Source organism: Macaca fascicularis, chromosome 11, assembly GCF_037993035.2.
Source record: "Macaca fascicularis isolate 582-1 chromosome 11, T2T-MFA8v1.1".
Taxonomy (NCBI): domain Eukaryota; kingdom Metazoa; phylum Chordata; class Mammalia; order Primates; family Cercopithecidae; genus Macaca; species Macaca fascicularis.
The window spans coordinates 108689987-108709468 of NC_088385.1; the positions used below are offsets into that span (position 1 = coordinate 108689987).

At 39.7% G+C, this 19482-nt stretch overlaps 1 protein-coding gene across 6 annotated transcripts in view; it reads left to right on the plus strand.

Moving 5' to 3' along the window:
* Positions 1–222: 222 nt before the first annotated feature.
* CHPT1 (choline phosphotransferase 1) overlaps positions 223–19482 on the plus strand; it is a 29399-nt gene continuing 10139 nt past the window's right edge. For 5 of the 6 annotated variants that reach the window (XR_006690608.2, XR_012420535.1, XM_045365779.2 and 2 more), the window contains exons 1-4: positions 223–541; positions 14365–14512; positions 14778–14919; positions 17005–17089. Coding sequence is in view for 4 of the 6 variants with exons in the window: in XM_045365779.2 (XP_045221714.1) it covers positions 269–541; positions 14365–14512; positions 14778–14919; positions 17005–17089 (648 nt within the window). In the remaining 2 variants the exon portion in view is untranslated. Of the gene's footprint in view, positions 542–6641; positions 6760–14364; positions 14513–14777; positions 14920–17004; positions 17090–19482 lie in introns of those variants that run through there. The other variant, XM_065524717.2, reaches the window with a different exon arrangement.

A 19482-nucleotide genomic window follows, 5' to 3' on the forward strand; every position in this document is an offset into this window, starting at 1 on the left:
CCGGACCCCTCCGCCCCGCCCCCAGCCGGACCCCTCCCCGAGGCTCGGCCCCACCCGCGAGCCGCACCCGCGGCCCCACCGCTTCGGGGCTGGGGCCCCGGGACCCGGGCAGCCCGGCTTGACCTCGACCTCCGCCGTGCGGGCCCGACCGGTGAGTCCAGCCCGGCCGGCGCAGGCCCCGGCCGCCAGCCCCTCCCTCCGCCTCTCCCTGCCCCCAATACCAGGCGCGGGCTGCGCTCGGTGGCGGCGGCGGGGCCCGCAGGCGGCCATGGCGGCAGGCGCCGGGGCCAGGCCCGCGCCGCGCTGGCTGAGGGCGCTGAGCGAGCCGCTGAGCGCGGCGCAGCTGCGGCGACTGGAGGAGCACCGCTACAGCGCGGCGGGTGTCTCGCTGCTCGAGCCGCCGCTGCAGCTCTACTGGACCTGGCTGCTGCAGTGGATCCCACTCTGGATGGCCCCTAACTCCATCACCCTGCTCGGGCTCGCCGTCAACGTGGTCACCACGCTCGTGCTCATCTCCTACTGTCCCACGGCCACCGAGGAGGTAGGGCTGGCCGCTCGCCCGAGCCTGGCCCCAGATGCGCTGCGGGCGGGTCACTGGAAGCGCCGGGGAAAGGGCAGACCCACGCGCGGCTGAGCCTCTCCTGGGTCCCGGAGGGGCTGACTGGCCTCTGCCCCGGGGGGTGCCCACCCCGGGCCGCCTGGAGACTGTCACGCCACTATCCCAATCCCGTGACCATCCTGAGCCTTCCCTGGGCAGTGGAGGGGCTGTTAAGGTCACTGCCCCCGGGCCTATGTCCGCGCAGATCCTCCCTGCGGCCGCGGACCGGCCGGAGGGCGCCTGCCCAGCTGCTATCCCATGGGCGCCAACCTGTGGGATGGACCCGCGGTCGGGTGCTTTGCACACTAGGGGCTGAACACCCCCATCTCCGTCCTGCCTGGCACAGGGACTTGTGCCAAGCCCGAGACGCTCTTTGAATACTTTCATAACCGTTCGTTTCTGGAAGGTTGAGCTAGTGATATTGAAATGACTGGTAGCGCTGATCAAAGATAAGTTAAGAGGTAACTTCCTCTTTGCTTCATCGACTTTTTCAAGAAAAACAAACTGGAATATTATCAAGGCAAATTTTTTTTTTGTCATCACAACCTAGGGATTAAAAAAGCCCAACGTTTTATCAGCAATAATTACATTTGACCTTTGTCCAAAATAAGGAGTAAATTTAGGCTTTGGATAGCTGTTCATCAGAAGCACCCTTTGGGTTGAGTGTGGAGAGATAGGGGGCAGAATGGAGTTCACTCCCATCTATAGTTTATACTACGTGGGATAAATATTACATTGCACATTCTGTGACATTACTTTCTATCCTCTGCTCCAAATAGTGAAGTCCCTTTATAATAATTTGAGTGTAGGCCTTGTGGAGGACTCATGGGGGTTGAGGTTGGATTAACAGAAATACAGTGGAAATATTTCATGCCCTCCATGCATGCATCCATTTTGTTGTTGTTTTTGAGACAGGGTTTTACTCTGTCACCCAGGGTGGAGTGCCGTGGCTCGATCTCAGCTCACCGAAACCTCCGCCTTCAGGGTTCAAGCCATTCTTCTGCCTCAGTCTTCCAAGTAGCTGGGATTACAGGTGCGCGCGACCACAGCCGACTAACTTTTGTATTTTTAGTAGATACGGGGTTTCACCATGTTGGCCAGGCTCATGGATCCTTTAAAAACAAAAATTTAATTGAGCCTACATTTTAAAATATCTTGTCAATTGATGGATATGCTTATTATGTATTTCTTTTCTTTTTCTTTCTTTCTTTTGAGACAGAGTCTCGCTCTCTCACCCAGGCTGGAGGGCAGTGTGGTGATCTTGGCTCACTGCAACCTCTGCCTCCCGGGTTCAAGCGATTCCCTTGCCTCAGCCTCCTGAGTAGCTGGGACTACAGGCGCCTGCCACCACAGCCAGCTAATTTTTGTATTTTTAGTAGAGATGGGGTTTCACCATGTTGGCCAGGCTGGCCTCGAACCCCTGACCTCAAGTGATCCGCCTTCTTTGGCCTCCCAAAGTGCTGGGATTACAGGAGTGGTGAGCCACTGCGCCAGGCTTATTACATATTTATTAGTAGACATTCCCATTGTCATTTGCCATTGCTATTCATTTACATATTACATATGAAAAGGTAAACTGCTTTAGTTTTTGGTTGTTTTGCTGCCTGTTTCTAGAATTTACCAGAGGGAGTGTATTAGAATGAAAGGATTGCTGGGTTGGAAGTGGAGGTCTTGGTTTCTAACTGACTCCTCCACCACAGACCTGCTGGGTCTGTGTTCCCACATATAAAATAGAAAATAGTGCCTGCCAAAACAACTTGACAAGGATGCAGTGAGGACCAAATGATATATATGCAGATAAATGTAAAAGATTGTGATGTGCCTAACAAATTAAAAATATTACTCAACACATTAAAAATGTTACTGTTATCAGACAACATCCTGAAAACACATAATGAAATTTAGTTTTGATTGGGTCCAGATTTAGCTAACAGCATTTGGATGTTTCTGATATTGGCCAGTTAAGTTGTGGACTCTTCAATGTTATTATTAATTTAAGAAGCATTTGTTGAACACTTAGAAAGAGCAGGGCATACAAAAAAAGTCAAGACCTTCTGCTTAGGGAGGTAAATGGAGGCCTGATGGAAGAGGTACATTTATGATTAATTAATTTTTAGGATCAGCCTCGTGAAAAAAAAAAAAAAAAAAAAAAAAAAGGGTGGAGGGTGGGGATTGGAGGCATTTAAAAATAAAGTGCAAAATCAAATGGCCCCAGAAGGGAAAATGAGAGTTAAAAACAAGAGTTTCTGAAATGTATGTCATTAGAACCTGCATATGCTTCTGAGTGACTGATGCAGGGAGGGGATATGCCATTACAGGATCCACATTGTTTGTTTGGTGAAAGCCCAGCAATAGTGTGAAGAGCATAGCAGTTTCTGGCTATTTTCCCTTAAGGTCATAGAACTAGCAAATGACTGGATCAGGTAGGATTCAGATCTAAGTTGGTATGACTTCAAAAATAAAAAGATCTTATGTTTTATATAATACAAATATGTAAAGTGCTCTTACATCCATGGTTGCATTTGTGTCTTGTATCAGCCAAAGGGGTTGGCAAGTGTTCCGCTCCCTGCAGTGGCCTTCCTACCACTTCAATATTTCTTCTATCCATCTATCCTAAAGTAACAGTAGTATATGTTTTCATAAGAGGAAATTGAAGCCCAGAGATGTTAAGTGACTTTCACCTAGCTTGAGACTTGTTTTCTGATTCTCAGACTTAAGAATTCTTAGTGCTTTTCAGACTTGACAGGTTGCTTTCTGAAAGGGTCAGAAAAAACACATAAGGTTTTTGGATTTAGATGCTTGGCCTTATCTACTCATATAGGCTTTAATACTGAGTGCATTAATAACAACATTTGATATGTTTTTAACTACAATGCTAATTTCTAGAACATGACTGGGGATAAAGGAAAACTAATAGAAAAGAAAGTTGTGATTAATATTTAGCTTCTGCAAACTGCTTTTCAAGCCATCATTTCTTTTAAGGAACTTTCTACTCCAGCCAAATTGAACTTCTTACTATAGCAAGGATTTTTCTCCTTCTTATCCCTCTCTTTTCCCCTTCCTCTTCCTTTCTTCTGTACCAGTTATCCAACTATGTACCCATCTTTCAACACCCAATTCTAACACTATATCCTGATGAAAGTTATATTCCTTTTCCTAAGTCAAATCTGCCACTCTGAATTCCCATGATAATGACAATAATAACTTTTACTGGGTATTTACTGTGTACCAGAGATGATTTTAAGTCACTTTTATCCTATTATCTCATTGAATCCTCTCACAACCTTATGAATAAGGTACTACTAATATCCTCATTTTATAGATGAGAAACTGAAGGAAAATTAACCTCTTCTAGAGTCACATACATTTCAGTGGGGGCCAGGATTCCAAGCCAGAAGCTATGCTTCCTTTGTAGGGCTTTGTAGCTCTCCTGTGGATCTTCACCATTTTATTTTGGTTATCTGTGTCCTTATTGAGCAGGACAACCTACTGGATTTTAAGTTCAGACAGCAATTGCTCGTTCATTTGTATAACCTCTATAGCACAGTGCTTTACATCAAACAGATGCTTATAATTTTGCATCAAACAGATGCATGAATGAAATAACACAATGTCATGTCAAGAGATGATGTTTTTCAATCCTTATTCAGTTTTAGCTGTTCTTGGGTTAAATACCTAGCAATTGTTTGGCCTTGGTAGTTTTAAGTAGAGTAAGCAAGTGTTAGGGCAAATGGAGAAAACAAGAACTTTGTCTCCTCACTTTGATGAAGCAGTTCTATCTGAACATCACCCTAAGTAGGTAGTCCCTGGTCCCCATTCCTTGGCTACCTAATCTTAAAATAGAATCATAGATTCTTAGAGTTTGGAAGGACCTTAGAGATTATTTAATGCAATTCCTACATATATATATATATATATTCCTACCTAGTGATTTGAATCTAGTTCTTCTAGCTCCAGCCTAGTAGCATTCTCTCCTACTAACTCCATGCACTTGTGTTTGACTGGTATAAGCTGTTACTCCATTCTCTATTACATATCTGATTAAATGTTTCTGCCCTGTCTTTGTGATCTGTACATATAAATCCATGTCAGTGTCTTTATTAAGAATATGTTTATAGCAGGAACAAGTGCCTAGCTTAAGGTCAGTTCAAAGGGCATTAATTAATGCATTTCTTGTGTTTATGATGATAAAGAGTTGAACTGAAAAGCAAGTATACCTGAGCATGCCAGAAACACCTTAAGAAATGGTTTATTCTCTGTTTAAATAACTCATTTAAATAACTCATATTTTAAACAGAGAATAAACCATTTCTTAAGGTTATCTTTGTACTAAATATTGTCTTTGTATTACATATTGAAGAGTTATTTTTTTTGGGGGGGGAATAATAGAAAGAAAAGAAAATAACCTTTAGATTCCTACTCAGACTTTTTTTTATAGGTTTGGTTTCTTTGAGATCTAGCATATTTCCTTTTTAATCACTCTTTTACTCCCACTTTTTTTTTTAAACCAGCTGAGTAACATTTCAAGCATCATTTATTAAGGCAGGACTCTTGTAAGGGCGTGACCTCTCTCATTAAAACAAAATGTAAACTCCAGAATGTGGAGGTAGCTTCCCTTGATTCCTATGGCTTCACTATACTTAATTCCTAAAGAATAAAACTGTTTCTCCTTTCAAATTCTGGTTCAAGTGTGGATAAAACATGGCATTGTGGTATTTAGAAGAAGCTTTAAATTTTCCCCCTGGTGCATTTGATTGGGGTATAAGGCTACAACCAGACCACTTGAGTTTTGTGAAGTTAAAGAACAGAACAGAAGCTAACCAGTACAATTGATGTGGACAATACATTTGGCCTCAGGACAATTCTCTTCACACCTCTCGCTCTTTTTGTTCTCCTTAGCACAGTGACAGGCTGGCATTTTCAACAAGAACCCTAGTAAGTATTAAAGAAGAAAGAAAATCAAAATGATTCACACTAAATATAAAAATAAAGGCCACCTTTCGAAGTACAGATTTCTCAGGTCGTGAGAAAACCCCGTTGGCCCCGAAGTGCTGGTTTAACTGCATTTATGTGCGATGTCTGTCTTGTTTCCTTTGCTGCAGCTTATAACCTGCCTAATTTCCTAAAAATGGATGTGCTCTTCTCAAATGCTGATTCTTAAACTGAGCCAAGACCAAAGGTCTGGATCGAAACCAGTAAGTCCCTAGGGCCTTCCTGATTGGCTTGGCAGAGAGTAGTCTTACCTTTTCTGACCACCAAGTCTCCTCTGGAGCCTCCGCAGGTCTCAGGTGGGAACCCTCCCCCTGTAAACAAGGAAGCGCTCTGCCCATCACAGGCTCCCAGTAAACAATGTCATAACCACATCTTAGGCACTTACTGGGTTAGAGCAGTTGCAGGAATGGGGCAATCAGTCATTTCTACTTCTTATGTCTTCCAGAGTCAGGTTAGCAGTCTATTAGAAATTCCATAAATTCTCTTTTAAAAATCATAGAATCTCTTGTGACCCTTGGAATAATGAAATGAAAAAAAAAAAAAAAATCTTAAGAGTCACCTGTCTGGGTAGAAAGTCTACCTTTAACAGCATACTAACATTACATTTTTTTCTCATATGCACAGTATGTCTTCTAATTTCCTTTCTTCCTACCTCTTAGAAATGCAGTTTCTATTTTCATGAAGAAAGAAGTCAATCAATATTTTGATAATTGAAATCTTCTTGTTACCAGCTGACCTAATGGTTATTGGTTATCTAATTCTCTTCTGCATAGCTGTCAATTCATCCAAGGCCATTTCAAGCAAAGAGTTGGGTTTTTTTGTTTGTTTGTTTTCAGTATAAAAATTTACATAATGAACATTGTATAGTTCCAATATTTCCTAGTTTGGGAAGATTTTTGCTTTTATATATTATCTACACTCACTTTTATTTACTATTTTTCTTTACGTCAACTTTAAATCAACTCTCTTTTACAAACTTAGACTCTTACTCTGACTTAGTATTTATTAAATCATAGATATGATATGCTATTTTTCTTTTTTTTGAGATGGAGTTTCGCTGCTGTTGTCCAGGCTGGAGTGCAATGGTGCAATCTTGGCTCACTGCTACCTCTGCCTCCTGGCTTCAAGTGATTCTCCTGCCTCAGCCTCCCAAGAAGCTGGGATTACAAGTGTGTGCCACCATGCCTGGCTAATTTTGTGTTTTTAGTAGAGATGGGGTTTGACTATATTGGTCAGGCTGGGCTCGAACTCCTGGCCTCAGGTGATCCAACCACCTCAGCCTCCCAAAGTGCTGGGATTACAGTCATGAGCCACCACACCTGGCCCTATTTTTCAAAATACATTAAATTTTTTCAAAATATATTAAAATAAATATAAATATTCAGATGAAAAGTTTACCTACAGATCACCTAAAATTATCTGATGCAGTATCAGTAATAACAGTAACTAACAAATACTGAGCTCCTTCCATATGCCCAGCACTTTTATAAACATTTTACATGTGATAAGTCATTTAATTTTCACAATGAGAGAGGAGCAATGATTATTACCATTTTCAAATGGAGAGACTAAGGCACTGTAAAGTAATTTATCCAACTCACTTAGCCAGTAAGTAGCAGAGCAAATGTGGATGCAAGTAGAATCTAGAGTCTATGCCCCTAACCACTCTGCAAGAAAAACCTGGGGCATGTATTCTTCCCGTTGCTTTTTTGTTTTGTTTGTTTGTTTTTGAGATAGGGTCTCACTTGGCTCACTGCAACCTTGGCCTACTGGCCTCAAGTGAACCTCCCACCTCAGCCTCCCGAGTAGCTGGGATTACAGGCGTGTACCCCCACGCCCAGCTAATTTTTGTATTTTTAGTAGAGACAGGGTTTCACTATGTTGGCCAAGCTGGTCTTGAACTCCTGGCCTCAAGTGATCTGCCTGCCTCAGCCTTCCAAAGTGGTGGGATTACAGGTGTGAGCTACCACACCCAGTCTGATTTTCATCATCTATGTATTTAGCTCCTATAGAAGATTTTTAAAAATAGAATACGTGGCCAGGCATGGTGGCTCATGCCTGTAATCCCAGCACTTTGGGAGGCTTAGGTGGGTGGATCACAAGGTCTGGAGTTTGAGACCAGCCTGACCAACTGGTGAAACCACGTCTCTACTAAAAACACAAAAACTAGCCAGGTATGATGGTGCACACCTGTAATCCCAGCTACTCAGGAGGCTGAGGCAGGAGAATCACTTGAACCTGGGAGGCAGAGGTTGCAGTGAGCCAAGATTGCACCACTGCACTCCAACTTGGGTGACAGAGCGAGACTCTGTCTCAGAAAGAAAGAAAGAGAGAGAGAGAGAGAGAAAGAGAGAAAGAGAGAGAAAGAGAGAGGAAGAGAGGGAGAGAGGAAGAGAGATAAAGAAAATATGTGTCTCATGCCCATGAGAGGATTACATTCTAATATGAAAGAGAGGGCCACATACCAATGAGATCACATCAATCTAGACCTGAAACATACCTCAGAAACTATCTAGTCTACTATTTTCATTTAGAGAAGACCTAAGAAGATGTTCCAGAAAAATCAGTATTTTGAGGCTGTAAGTGAAATTTGTCCAGTGAGCTCAGTGGATCTCAGCATGAGGCTTTCATCAGATGCCAGTGTCATGCTCTTGGGCTTCCCAGGCTCCAGAGCCATGAGCCAAATGAGTCTTTTCTTTCTAAATTACCCAGTGTCTAGTATTCTGTTATAGCAACAGAAAATGGAGTTAGACAACTCTTATTTGAAAAAATGGGAGGCTATAATTATGAAACAATTAATGACTTATGTAGAATTACTTCCCTTGGTTAAATTAGATCTTTACTTCATTAACTAAAGACGATAATTTCAAAGCTTTGCTTTTTAAATTTGTTCTGCTGCCTGTGAAATCATTTAAAATCAAGGAAACTATACAACCGAAACAGTACATTGTTATAAAGCCATGAACATCATCCTTAGGTAGTTCCTTATATTTGTATACCTGAGGTACTAATCATCTAATGAGCATGTTTTGTACAACAGAAGACCTATATATTTGTGAAGACTGCTTTAACCCTGAAAAATATTTGTAGAAGGTGTATTTTTAAGGGAGTAGGTAGGAATGGAATGATTGGAGATAGGTAGGTTTGTGTCCTTTGATTTCTCCCTTACTCCACTCTCCCTAGGTGGAGTAAGAGGTATATCAGGCAGTCCTTGAAGGAGGGAGCACATGAGTGCTTTGCTGAATTGGGTGAGAAGAGTGTTTAGAAAGGAAAAAGCCATGAAATAGTATGAAGTCATAAATAAACAAGAGGACTTTGTGGGTGGAATGGAGCTGGAGTATGAAGGTGGGTGATTGAGAGTTATGCTGTGAAGAGACTCATAGTGAATAAAGAGCTTGTGGGCATTCTATATCTTTTACTTTTTCTAAGATTAGTTTAGGAGTGGCCAGAAGAGCTACTCCTAAACTCATGTGCTCCTTGATGTGCTCCTAAACTAAGCACGTGAAGGCCCTCCCCTAAATCTCCTGTAATACAAATAGAAAATTATTTCTGCACAAAGACCTTTATTGTCACACTCGGTCCATTAATTGAGGGATATTGGTTAAACATATAGTCTGTGCCAGAGTAATGTTCTATAGTCCTGGGAATGTGGGCGTGAGTGAGAAAGACACAATCCCTGCCCTCTCTGTGCTTTAATCAGTTCAGCCTTAGAAAATGAAATATCTTAGGTGAGAGGGCAAGGAAAAGGGAAGAGTTAATTTTGGAGTTTTGGATTGGGTATGTGGGGGGCACGTGGCGTTGATTAGGGAGACAGAGATGAAAGTACTAGTGCTGTTTCTCAGTGATTCACAGGGTTGTGGGCAAGGAAGAAGAGAAGTAGATGCCTCCTCTCTCACCTCAATCTTTCTCCTTCCGTCACTGTGTACTTCTGTCTCTTAATATGGAAAGTTAAGATTCTTGTACTTATGGGCCTTTTCCCAGAGAATGCAGAGAGCGTACAGGATTTTGTCAGAGGTGCAGTTCACCTCTGGATGTTTTCTGGAAAAGTAAATCATGTGTGAAATTGAATAAATTGATGGACTATCAGACTTGGTTTGCTTTTTTCCAGTATAAGCTTTGTATCTTTGAGACTATAGTGGGAGTGTATAACTTCCTGGCTAGGAAGTTAGAAAAAAAGTGAGAATATGCAAACTATTTAATAGCTTTCACCTAGGAATGGAGGTGGTGACCAGTGGAAAAGAGAAGATAGGTCTGGCTTCTGAGGCCTTGGGAAGACTGGGAAAACTTGGAAAGATTTGGGAAGAATTGGAAAAGGAGTGAATCAAATATTGGCAGATCATTGTGCTTTTCTGGGTTTTAAAGAAAGACTCTTGTGGCTGGCACCATTTCCTGTGGCTCACTGCCACTTGAAACTGTATTGTGTGAGGGGGAAAGTGCTTATCAGCAGGTTTGACGGAATAGGGAGTTTGTGAAGATTTCAGGCAAAGAGTTCCATTCAGTCTGTGTGGCTTGTGGTAGGATAAACGTCATCAAAGGGCAAGTAGGAAGACTCGATCTAGTTCCTGGACCCAGCCTAAGTGCTTACCTTGATGTAAATTATCACTCCTCCGTATGTTTCACTTTCATCTTTAATAAAAAGAATATGATAATAACTGCCCTATCTCTGTGGATTTCTGTATTAATTGAAATAATACATTAGAAGTGCCCTTCGTTAGCTGGGCACGGTGGCTCACGCCTGTAATCCCAGGACTTTGGGAGGCTGAGGCAGGTGGATCACCTGAGGTCAGGAGTTGGAGACCAGGCTGGGCAACATGGCAAAACCCCATCTCTACCAAAAATACAAAAATTTAGCTGGGTGTAGTGGTGTGTGCCTGTAATCCCAGCTATTCGGGAGACTGAGGGGGAGGTTCACTTGGGCCTGGGAGGCGGAGGTTGCAGTGAGCCACGATCCTCCACTGTACTCCAGCCTGGGCAACAGAGGGAGACCCTGTCTCAAGAACAAAAAAAAAGGAAAGAAAAGAAATGCCCTTTGTTATACTGTTTAAGATCACATTACCTTTGCAATATTATCTCTTGTAAATTACCTGTTCCAGGAACATGGATCTAGTCACTGACTCCAGTAAACCTTTTACTTTCAGCCGGAAACTTTGGTTTCTGCCTAGACTTCCTCTCTTCCCTGTTTAAATTCCCAGTCTCTCCCTATTTAAACACCTCTACTATCCTAATGAAGTACTTTTAAACGGTTGAACAGTCTTTATTTCCCTTTTCTAAATGAAGAGCAGGATATAATTTGGGGCAGAGTCACCACCTTGTGGTGTAAGGGTTAATCAAATTTATTTCAGTATGAATTTCTGTTAATACCTGACCATTAGACCTGCCTGCAGCTAGTTTCTCAGATCAGAGGTCAGAATTAAGCTTTAAATGTTGACTTTTAGAGTTCTCCTTGAGAAGCTCCAGATTTTCAGTATAAAGAGTTACATAGAGAAATGGAAGATCCCTCTGACATTTTGTCATTACAGAAATTTTGATAACTTCAACTTCCAATTTTACATATGTTTGACGTGTAACTTTGCTTTCCTTTAATCATCAAAATTAAAAACAATTTCTCATAGTAGAAAAAATGGGTAAGAATTTGCTAGTTTGATATGGTCAACTAATTTTTGACAAGGGCACCAAGAGGACACAATGGGGAAAGGATAGTCTGTTCAATAAATGATGCTGGGAAAATGATTTCCATAGGCCAAAAGAATGAAATTGGACCTTGTGTTACACTGTGTACAAAAATAAACACAAAATGATAAAATACCTAAATATAAGAACACAAACTATAAAACCATACCCAAAGGAAATGAAATCACCACCTTAAAAAGATATTTGGACTCCCATGATTGTTGCAGCATTATTCACAATAGCCAAAATACAGAAACAGCCTAAGTGTCTGTTAACCTATGAATGGATAAGGAAACTGTAGTATACACAATGGAATATTATTGAGCCCTAAAGAACAAAATGTTGCCATTTACCACAACATGGATGAGCCTGGGAGACATTATGCTAAGTGAAATAAGCCAGACACAGAAAGAGAAATACTGTGTGATCTTAATCTCACTTATATACAGAATCTGAAAAAAAAAAAAAAAATTCAAGGATAGAGAAAGAAACTGGTTATCACGAGCAGAGGGGCATAAAGGGGAGGAAATGGGAAGAAGCAGGTCAAAGGAAACAACATTACAGCTTTGGAAGATGAGCAGGTCTAGAGATCTGATGTACAACCTGAGGGGTATAGGTTAAAAAAAAAATTGAACTGTAAAATGAATAGATTTTAGCTGCTCTTGCCACAAAACAAAAACATGGGTAACTATGTGAGATGATGAATATGTTAATTTGCTTCAGTTTAGTACCGTTTCCATCTATCTATATATCCCATAACATCATGTTGTATACATAATAAACTATATCTTTAAAAAAGAATGGACTAGTTGAAAAGAATTTACTAGGTTAACAGAATTGTTCTCTGCAAGACACTTTGGGATTCTTTCGAAAGATTCTAGGTGGGATGTGTTGTTTTTCATTTTTGTACTATCATGATGACTGCTCAGTTTTCTGTTTGCCCTTTCTTAAATTGTTTCATAGTTTCCAACATAAACTTTTAAGAACATGCTCATTGGAACTGAATATGATATTTTATTTATTTAGTGAGACAGGGTCTTGCTCTGTCACCCAGGCTGGAGTGCAGTGGCACTATCACTGCTCACTGCAGCTTCGACTTCCCCAGGCTTGGGTGATCCTCCCACCTCAGCCTCCTGAGTAGCTGGGACTACAAGTGTACGCCACCGCACCAGGCTAATTTTTATATCTTTTCTAGAGAAGGGGTTCGCCGTGTTGCCCAGGCTGGTCTTGAACTCCTGGGTTTAAGCAATACACCCACCTTGGCCTCCCAAAGTGCTAGGATTATAGGTGTGAGCCACCACACCTGGCCTGTGATTTTCTCCTTATTACTAGTTTTCATTGATTTGATTATGATGTGCCTTGATGGGTTTTTAAAAAATATTTATTCTGTTTGGGGTTTGTTGAGCTTCTTGGACATGTGGGTTTATAGATTTCATCAACTTTGGACATTTTTCATCCTTTATTTCTTCGTTTATTTTTCATGCCCCATCTGCTCTTTTCTTTAAGACTCCAGTTACGTATGTGCTAGACTGCTTTCTGTTGTCCCAGCACTCGCTGATGCACAGTTCAATTTTTTTTAGTCCTTCTTTCGTCATTTTGAGTAGTTTTCATTGGTAGTCCATTGGTACACGCTCATTGATCGTTTCTTCTGTGGTGTCTAATATGCTGTTAATCTCACCCTGTTTATTTTACAATTCAAATATCGTATTTTTCATTTCTAGAGGTTTCACTTGAGTCTTTTCTTCCATTTCTGTTTATAATTTTCGTGTTTTCCTCTACTTTCTTGAACATGTGGAACATATTTATAATTACTATTTTAATGTCCTCATAGGCTAATTCTATTAACTTCTGTTCATATTGATTCTGATTGTATTCTGATTATACGGATTTTACTACTAGTTGTCAATTATATTCTCCTGCTTCTTTGCATGACTGGTAATTTTTTACTGAATGCCAAACCTTGTGAATTTTACATTTGGGATACTAGATTTTTTCCTCTAAGATGTACTTTGTGTTGACTGTAGTTAAGTTGCCAGGAATTACTTGGATCCTTTTGAGGCTGGATTTTAAGTTTCATTAGGGCTGTCCAGAGAAGCCTTCAGTCTATGGTTAATTTATGCCTGCTGGTAAGGCAGTACACTTCTGAGAACTTTACCCAATGCCCCAAGTGTTAATGAGGCTTTTTGCTTTGCCTGGCGGGAACATGAATGTCCCAGCCTTGTATGAGCTTCGAGAATTGTCTGACCTTCTACGTTGCAGTGCTTCCCTCCCTGGCCTTTGTTAGTTTCGTCTCATTCAGGCACAGGTGAGTTCTCAGCCGAAGACTGAAAGATACCCTTCTGTAAGACCTCCACAACTTGTGCTCCTCTCTTTGCAGCTCCATCCTCTCAGGCACTCTGCCTCACAAATCCTAACTGCCTTGACCTTCCTGAACTTTGTGTTTCTCTTCAAAACAGCAAGAACACTGGGCTTGTTCTGGTCATGGGACCTGCACTGTGGCCTGGAAAGTGACCCTGGGAAGTTAGCTGGAGCAATCGCAGGGCGTATCTCATTTGTTTCCCTTCTGTCAGGGATCACAAGCCTGCACTGCTTGTAGTGTTTGAAAATTGTTGTTTTGTTTTTTTATATATATGTGTGTGTGTATATATATATATATATAAAATTGCCTTTCTAGTTATATAGGGTGGGAGAGTAAATCTAGTCCCTGATATTCCATTGTGAATGGAAGCAGAGATCGGCAGTTGGCCCCAAGGTCTTTTTTCACAGCAAAAATTTAACTGAGTAATTTCAAATCTGTGGCATAATGCATAGTATTATATTAAAAGAGCCATGGATGTAGGAATCAAGATCAGGGTCCTAACCCTTGCTCAGTTGCTTAACTTTCTGTTTCTCACATTATGGAGTTCTGCGACCCTCTACCTAGATGACTTAAAGCAGTTAATTTGATTTTGATTTCTCAATTTAATTCTCATCAGTAGAATGAGGGTTAGGAACGTTCTTTATGACACACTGGGGTGCTACAAAGTGTGAAGCCTTAGGTTGAGCTGTTTTCAAAAAGCTTATTATCACTTAACAATCTTTATTTTATTTACATTTTTTTATAGGCACCATACTGGACATACCTTTTATGTGCACTGGGACTTTTTATCTACCAGTCACTGGATGCCATTGATGGGAAACAAGCCAGAAGAACAAACTCTTGTTCTCCTTTAGGGGAGCTCTTTGACCATGGTTGTGACTCTCTTTCCACAGGTAAATTAGTGAAGTTTTTTTTTTTCTTATGATACCTTAAAAATAAAATGAACTGAGTTGTTTGAATGGTCAGTTTTTTGGATGGATATACATTTGGGAGCAAATTTATGGAGTTGTTTATAAAGTATGTCAAGAATTCATTTTGATAAGTGTACTTTAATGCCATGATTATTTCCTTAGAACTCTGTATTTCTAAACAGCATAGGGCAATTATTTCATAAATTATTTTTAATTCTTAATGATTCTTAAACTTTGTTTCTTTCAGTATTTATGGCAGTGGGAGCTTCAATTGCCGCTCGCTTAGGAACTCATCCTGACTGGTTGTTTGTCTGCTCTTTTATTGGGATGTTTGTGTTTTATTGCGCTCATTGGCAGACCTATGTTTCAGGCGTGTTGAGATTTGGAAAGTAAGTATGTTTTTTAAGTTGTACATTAAAAAATATAATTGAATTTATTTGCACAATCTGTTATGTCATTCATTGATAATAAGTAGAACAAAGCTTCAATCAGTAATTTAAATTAATTCATTGGAGTAATCATAAATGCTATACCTTTAGTCTTTTAGGTATTCTGTATGCTATAAATAGTTACGTTATTTGATAATAATTGTATTTTTCTTCTCCCCTTCTCCAACTTAATCACTAGCCCAAGTTTACAACAGAGAGGATTAAAAGAAAATTAAGGGACCCGGATGATATAGAAAAGGGATATGCAGTACTTAAATAAGCATTTGATTCACATAATAAAATAATGCAGTATGGAGTCTAAGGTCCTTTTTTGGTCGAATCTTCATGTGCACAAAAAGGGGACCCCCCCTTGACAACAGTCATCGTGAGACTCTGAACTGTGGTAGGCAATTGGTGAGACAATGTAAAAGCACCTTGTAAATGCTAGTGCTAAACATTAGATAGTATTATCTGCCTCTGGTGCCTCTTTCTTAGAGACCAGGAAATAGTGCACAAAGCAGGAATGCTATTCTCTGTTCCTCTTTCTCATATAGCTCCCTCTCAGTCTGATCCTTTTAAGAACTTTGTCATTTGCTCATTTTTGGCTTTGGCTTCCCACGTCTACTGATTCTTTTTAGCCCCACTTTATTGCTGAAAAGGAGAAACAGTAGCTCTGAAAAAAATCTCTAATGATAAATGACAGGAGAAGCTCAAAACTATGGGTCATTTAGCAGAGGACAGGCTTCAGGCAGTTGATTCTAAATTATGGAATAATTGTATTTACCACCTATCAAGCACTTACATGTTTCAGGCATTGTACTAAGTGCTCCACAGGCATTATGTTATTTATTCCTTATATCTATCCCGTAAGGTGGGTATTACCTCCATCTAAAGACATTGGGGCATCCAGGCAGAGATGTAAAATATGTAGACAGATATCAAAATCTAGAGCTCAGGAAAAAATGTAGATTGGAGATAAGGATTTAGAAGTCATTAGCATATAGATGGTAGTTTTAAGTATAGATAAAATTGTTCACAGGCTATAAAATTTCAGATGGAATTCTGAAAGCATCATTTAAGATATGGATGAAGAGGCAGTCTAGAAGGAGCATGAGAAGAGCTCCAGCAAGGTAGGAAAATCAGGAGAGAACATGGAATAGATAAAAACACAGCAGAACTTTTCAAGAAAGAGGATATGATCAGCATCTTAAATATTGTAAAGAAGTTATGCAAGATAATTAATGAAGTATATCCCTTAGATTTGTATCCTTTAATTGAAATTGAAAATTAAAGGTCAATTTACCTTAAACAATTTTAGTAGAATAATGGGGCCAAAAGCCAGGCTATGGTGGGTTAGGCAACAAACATGAAGAGAGGAGAAAATTACAAATGTTGACTAATTTTCAGTGAGCCTATTCGTGGAGCATAGGAGAGAGAATGACAGCTTCAGGGGAATACAGACTAGAGGGACTGATGCTGGTTGGTTAGTGGTTTTTTGAAAAATGTAAGCATATTTATTAGGGGAAAAATGCCTATGGAAACTAAAAAAACTACAGTGATGATTAGTACCTCAATAAAGAAGACTATTGGGATTTTCCCTACTTTTTAAGTGAAACTGACCTGGGAGTGTTTAAATTTGCCTTAAATTGTATTTACCACCATTACCATGGTTGTTTTTATTATAATTTTTCCTATGTACACAAGTAGTGGGTAATTGTTGTAAAAAAAAACTTCAGACTTTACAGGAGTACCTAAATTAGAAAATAGAAGTCTTCATAACTTCAGTGATAACTATTAGCAATTTGATATATGGTACATATATATCTTCCCTCTCCTTATACTGTTAACTCTGTGTGAGCACATGTTGTTCTGTAACCTTTTTAACTTAACAGTGTAGTCAGCTGATAATTCAATAATGGAAGTAAAGGTAAAAATAAACTAAGCCTACAGAGAGTTTTACATCTTTGCTATTTAATACGTGATTAATCTCCATATTCAGGAATTTTATTTACAAACACCTTATCTATTTTTGTCCTTCCTCTTTAGAGTGGATGTAACTGAAATTCAGATAGCTTTAGTGATTGTCTTTGTATTGTCTGCATTTGGAGGAGCAACAATGTGGGACTATACGGTAAATCTGAATATTTAAATTTATATTTAAGTACTTTTCAAATATTTAGGAAAAAGTATTGTATTGTTAATTTTCTTCAAAAATCCTTGGCATTGTATTTATTTTTTTTCTTTTTTTATTTTTTGTATTTAATATTTGTTCCATTTCTTAACATTTTTTTCTTCATTTTATAATGTGTATTATCTTATATACCTTATGGCATTTCCTCCTATGCATGAATATATTGCCACATGGAAGAAAACAACCTCATTTCCCTAATACTAAATAAAACAAAAACAACAACAAAAAACACACATTGGAATAACTTTTTCCAGGGTGAAATAAAATAAATATTTTAAAAATAAGTCCAGTAAAATATTTTACATTTAAAACTTGTCACTCAATATTAGGAAAGTAGTTAATTTGCATTTTTATAATCTACTTTGAGGTGAAGATTCCCATATTAAGGAATGTTTTTATTTTCTGCCTGCTTGGTGACCTCAGTATTTTCATAAAAGTTGGCTCTTAGGAGGCCACTGTCATAAATTGAAGCTTTTTTGCAAAAGAAGAACATTTCTGAAGAAACAATTGTCCTGTCACCACAACCTAAGTCCACCATACTGTCTAACTGGCTCACACTTTCTGCTCATAGTGTTAAGAATAATAATAAGGATATCAATAGTCAACAACTAACAGTCATTCAATACTTATGTTCCTAAACATTTACCATCGGTTTTATCTGCCCCTCCGAATAATCCTATGAAAATAGGTATGATTATTATTATGCTTTATAAATAAGCCTTAGGGTGATTAAGTAATTTGTCCAAGGACACATGAGAAGTACTGGAGCTTGGAATTAAACAAAACTGATTCCAGACTGTATGTAATCACTAAGCTATATATCTAGTAAAAATAGTAAGTGATACAAGACTGAACATAGTTTTACCACATGATCAGCAGTTGCACTCCTTGTTATTTACCTAAATGATTTGAAAACTTATGTCCACACAAAAACATGTACACAAATGTTTATAGCAGCTTTATTCATAATTGCCAAAATTTGAAAGCAACTAAGATGTCCTTCATCTTAGTTGGATAAACTAATGCCAAAAAGAACTGAGCTATCAAGCCATGAAAAGAAGTTATGCGAGGAACTTATGGAGTTCCAAGAAGTTATGGAGGAACCTTAAATGTTTATTACTAAGAGAAAGAAGCCAATCTGAAAAGGCTGCATATTGTGTGATTCCAACTATATGACATTCTTTAAAAAGGCAAAATTATGGAGACCGTAAAAGGATCAGAAGTTACCATGGGTTGGAGGAGGAAGGGATGAATACGTGAAGCACAGAGAATTTTTAGGGCAATAAAACTATTTTGTATGATACTAAATGGTGGCTACATGTCATTATACATTTGTCATAGCACATAGAATGTACAACGCCAAGATTGAACTCTCATGTAAACTATGAACTTTGGGTGATAATGATGTGTCAGTGTAGGTTCACCAGTTGTAACAAATGTACCACTCTGGTGTAGGATGTTGTTGGCAGAAGGAGGAGGGGCTATATACTTTTCCACTCAAATTTTGTTGCAAACCTAAAACCGCTCTAAAAAAATTAAGTCCATTAAAAACACAGTATGAGGCCAAGAGTTCAAGACCAGCCTGGGCAACTTAGCAAGACCTTGCCTCTACAAAAATTCTTTAAAATTTTAGCCAGGCATGGTGGCATGCATCTGTAGTCCCAACTACTCAGGAGGCTGAGGCGGGAGGGTCGATTGAACCCAGGAGTTCAAGGCTGCAGTGAGCCGTGATCATGCCACTGACTACACTCCTGCCTGAGTGACAGAGCAAGACCCTATCTCTTAAAAAACAAACGAACAAAAAAAACAAAAAACAAAAAAAAATTCCCTGTAGCATTTCGTGTCAGAATTGCCAATTATCATTTGTCAGTAGGCTCCGAAATAGACTTTGGGCATGTTTTTAAATAGTAGTGGTACATTCCCCAGTACATTCATATTCCCTCTCATCATGTAAGAGTAAATAGAATCAAGGATACACTACTATAGGCCCATACAAGATAACAGAGGGATGCTATGTGTTTTTTATAGTAACTGTTCAGGTTGTGCCTGTAAGAAGGTAAATGTACGGGCGGATCACCTGAGGTCAGGAGTTAAAGACCAGCCTGGCCAACATGGCAAAACCCTGTCTCTGCTAAAAATACAAAAATTAGCCAGGTGTGGTGGTGGGCACCTGTAATCCCAGCTACTCGGGAGGCTGAGGCAGGAGAATCACTTGAACCTGGGAGGCAGAGGTTGCAGTGAGCCAAGATCGCGCCATTGTACTCCAGCCCTGGGCGACAGGAGACTCCGTCTCAAAAAAGTAAAAAATAAAAAAGAAGGTAAATGTAGACCTA